A 902-nucleotide genomic window follows, 5' to 3' on the forward strand; every position below is an offset into this window, starting at 1 on the left:
GGGGGCGGAGGGTGGCATTGGCCACGGACACTGCAGACAGGGGGTCTGTCCCCGCGGCCACGGCGCAGCTCAGCACCAGGCGGTCCCCCAGTGCCACCTGTGCCCCGGGGGGCTGCGCCGACACGGACACCCCTGAGAGCGGGACCCCTGCGGGAGGCGACACAGGAGGAGAAGGAGAAAGAGGGGCAGTAGGAGGGGAACTCAGTGAGAGAGAGGGGCCCCAGGAAAGGAGGGAGGATTGAGGGAGGGGAGACATGGAGGGTGGTGTGGGAGAACTCCTGGAAGCAGTGATTGGACAGGGAGAGGGATGGTGGGACTTGGGGACCATTGGGGGACCTCAGAGAGGGAGCAAATGGGCATGACACCACGGCATACACCAAGCCCCTGCAGCGGTAGCAGCCAATGTGGTGCAGCCACAGAGGGGACAGGGACAGCTCGGAACTACCGCGGAACCTCTGCAGTTGTTTCTCCTCGCGGTAGAAGGACACCCAGTTCACCGGATTGTTCTGCCAGCTCCGGCAGCGCAGTGTCACCGTGTCCCCCTCCAGCAGCGCCCGCGCCGGCACCTGCAGCACCAGCCGGGCTGGGGGACAGAGAGGTTCGGTCACACCGCGGGGATCCGTGGGGTCCCGATGGCACCGGGACGCCCCGACTGGGTCACAGCCAGCGCACCAGGGGTCCCCAATTCCAACACGGGGCTCCGCTGGCCCTGGGATGCTCTGGGATGTCCCCGTGTGCAGGGGACGGGCTCTCGTCACAGCAGGGGGGTGACCCATGGAGCAGAGCCCACCCAGAGCCCTCGGGGACCCCGCGGGTGCCAGGCTGGGGACACCCAACCCCCCTCACCATAGGATGGGGAGTGGCTGGGGGGGGGGGGGGGGCGCGGAGCCCTCACGCGGGGG

The 902-nt window shown here is 68.6% G+C and overlaps 1 protein-coding gene across 1 annotated transcript in view; it reads right to left on the minus strand.

Moving 5' to 3' along the window:
* LOC103617963 (Fc receptor-like A) overlaps positions 1-902 on the minus strand; it is a 3296-nt gene that overhangs the window by 852 nt on the left and 1542 nt on the right. Inside the window, exon 2 of the mRNA XM_017737661.1 lies at positions 7-583. Within this exon, the coding sequence (XP_017593150.1) occupies positions 7-583 (577 nt within the window). The remainder of the gene's footprint in view (positions 1-6; positions 584-902) is intronic.

Source organism: Corvus brachyrhynchos, unplaced genomic scaffold, assembly GCF_000691975.1.
Source record: "Corvus brachyrhynchos isolate BGI_N302 unplaced genomic scaffold, ASM69197v1 scaffold496, whole genome shotgun sequence".
NCBI classification, from domain to species: Eukaryota; Metazoa; Chordata; class Aves; order Passeriformes; family Corvidae; genus Corvus; species Corvus brachyrhynchos.